This window comes from Nanorana parkeri, unplaced genomic scaffold (genome assembly GCF_000935625.1).
Source record: "Nanorana parkeri isolate BGI_ZX_2015 unplaced genomic scaffold, ASM93562v1 scaffold1605, whole genome shotgun sequence".
In the NCBI taxonomy this organism is placed as follows: Eukaryota; Metazoa; Chordata; class Amphibia; order Anura; family Dicroglossidae; genus Nanorana; species Nanorana parkeri.
The window spans coordinates 122386-124604 of record NW_017307873.1 but is presented as its reverse complement, the minus strand read 5'-3'; the positions used below and the strand labels follow the sequence as shown (position 1 = coordinate 124604).

The following is a 2219-nucleotide window of genomic DNA, read 5'->3' as shown; positions in this document are numbered from 1 at the left end:
AAGGGTGCTGCAGTCACTGGGAGGATGGGACAGTCAGTGGAAGGGTGCTGCAGTCACTGGGATGATGGGACAGTCAGTGGAAGGGTGCTGCAGTCACTGGGAGGATGGGACAGTCAGTGGAAGGGTGCTGCAGTCACTGGGAGGATGGGACAGTCATTAGAAAGGTAGAATAGTCAGGATAGTCATTGTTTGGGTGCTGCAGTCACCGGATCGGCGATCCATCGGCATTTGGGTAAGCAGAGCAGTAACTAATAATGAGCATCAATGAGGAGGGTGGGCGGAGCAATCACTTACTGTCCCCAGGGAACGGCTGGCAGAGGACCTTCATCTGACTGGACTCCAACGCTTTCACTTTACTCCTGAGAAGTTCTAGCGACTCCCGAATCTGCTGCACCTGAGGAATACCATCAGTCAATCATCAACCCCGAGACTGAATGCTTCCCACTACAGACTTCTGTCACTCAACGTTATTCCCCCCGCCCCCTTATGACCATGCTCCACCCATGTCTGGTGATCCGGCCAGCAACACGCTTCCTGTCCTTCGGTGTCTACGTTCAGTCCTTCGCTGCATCTATGGAGGTAGCCACAGCTGTCACAAGGACAGGACCTAAAACACATCTGCCCCATCCCTCCTCCTCCCCCCACTACACAGCGCCTACTAGTAGTACCATGTCGAAGAAACGCTGGTCGAGCTCGTCATCGCTATAGGGGCCTTTCAGAAACACCTTGCACTCATACGGCTCCGAATCGATGTCCATCTGCGGGAGGAAAACAAAAAAATTGGCTACTGATACAACAACACAGGTCGCCCTGACGCCGCTGGCCACAGAGGGCTCGCCCTGACGCCGCTGGCCACAGAGGGCTCGCCCTGACGCCGCTGGCCACAGAGGGCTCGCCCTGACGCCGCTGGCCACAGAGGGCTCGCCCTGACGCCGCTGGCCACAGAGGGCTCGCCCTGACGCCGCTGGCCACAGAGGGCTCGCCCTGACGCCTGCTGGCCACAGAGGGATAAACGCCCGACAGAGGTCCTATGCCTTACCCCTTCTGTGCAAGAATGTTTTGGGTGGAGATCCACTTTACAGGCCTTATTTAGGGCCCAATCACATCCACCGGGCCGCTGCAGCGCATTGATAACATGCTCATTAAGGTGCATTGCAATATGGCCCCCACCACCCATAAACAAACCATACATATGTGCCTACTTGGGGGGGGGGATGGGTGTGGAGCCCAGGCCATGCTGGGCCCTGTAGTCCCTAGTGAAATGAGATGGTGTAGGGCCCCCCCGGTGAAGAGCCCAGTTCATGCTGTGCTGGGCCCTGTAGTCCCCCCCAGCAAAGAAAGATGCTGTTGAGTCCTTGGTGTGGAGCCCAGTTCATGCTGGGACCTGTAGTCCCCAGTGGACAGAGATGGTGCGGGACCCCTGGTGTGCCGTCCAGTTCATGCTGGGACCTGTAGTCCCCAGTGGACAGAGATGGTGCGGGACCCCTGGTGTGCCGTCCAGTTCATGCTGGGACCTGTAGTCCCCAGTGGACAGAGATGGTGCGGGACCCCTGGTGTGCCGTCCAGTTCATGCTGGGCCCTGTAGTCCCCCCCCCCGGTAATGTCACTACATGACTGGAGCCCAATGTCTGCAATGGAAGATCCCCAGAATATAGATAAATACATGTGTCGATGCTCGGAGGGACAGCGTAACTCGCCCAGTCCTTGCTGGGCCCTGTAGTTCCCCCCCGGTGACGTCACTCACACAGTCCAGCTCCTTGGAGCGGTCCCTCATCTTGCTAATGCAGTGTATCTCCTCTGGGAACTTCTCCCTCAGTCCCTGCGCTTGCGCGGCCCCGCCCACTACACCCTGCCCGCATCATAGAGAGGAGAGGAGGAGCGGGTGAGGGAGCGCGCTGCATGGTGGGATAGCGGAGGACTCGGGCTGCTGCTGCTGCTGCTGCTGCTGCTGCTGCTGCTGCTGCTGCTGCTGCTGCTGCTGCTGCTGCTGCTGCTGCTGCTGCTGCTGCTGCTGCTGCTACTGCTGCTGTATATACAGGAGAGGGTGGAGGAAGGTCACATCCTGTACACTGTGCCATATCCTGACAGACGATCCAACTGCTTCCCTCTCCATGTTGTGTGACACAGAGAACATGCCAGGCACTATACTGATAAGAAGACATGGATAATGGCGGCTGAGGACCCTTTACATTTTACACTGCAAGAGAATTCGATGCAGC

General features: G+C 57.6%; 1 protein-coding gene across 1 annotated transcript in view; it reads right to left on the bottom strand.

Moving 5' to 3' along the window:
* Positions 1 to 1774, bottom strand: part of LOC108799017 (syntaxin-4-like) — a 12009-nt gene extending 10235 nt beyond the window's left edge. The window contains exons 1-3 of the mRNA XM_018570828.1: positions 1745 to 1774; positions 669 to 758; positions 295 to 394 (exon numbers count right to left, since the gene is read on the bottom strand). Coding sequence (XP_018426330.1) covers positions 295 to 394; positions 669 to 758; positions 1745 to 1774 — 220 coding nt within the window. The remainder of the gene's footprint in view (positions 1 to 294; positions 395 to 668; positions 759 to 1744) is intronic.
* Between the last annotated feature and the right edge of the window lie 445 nt (positions 1775 to 2219).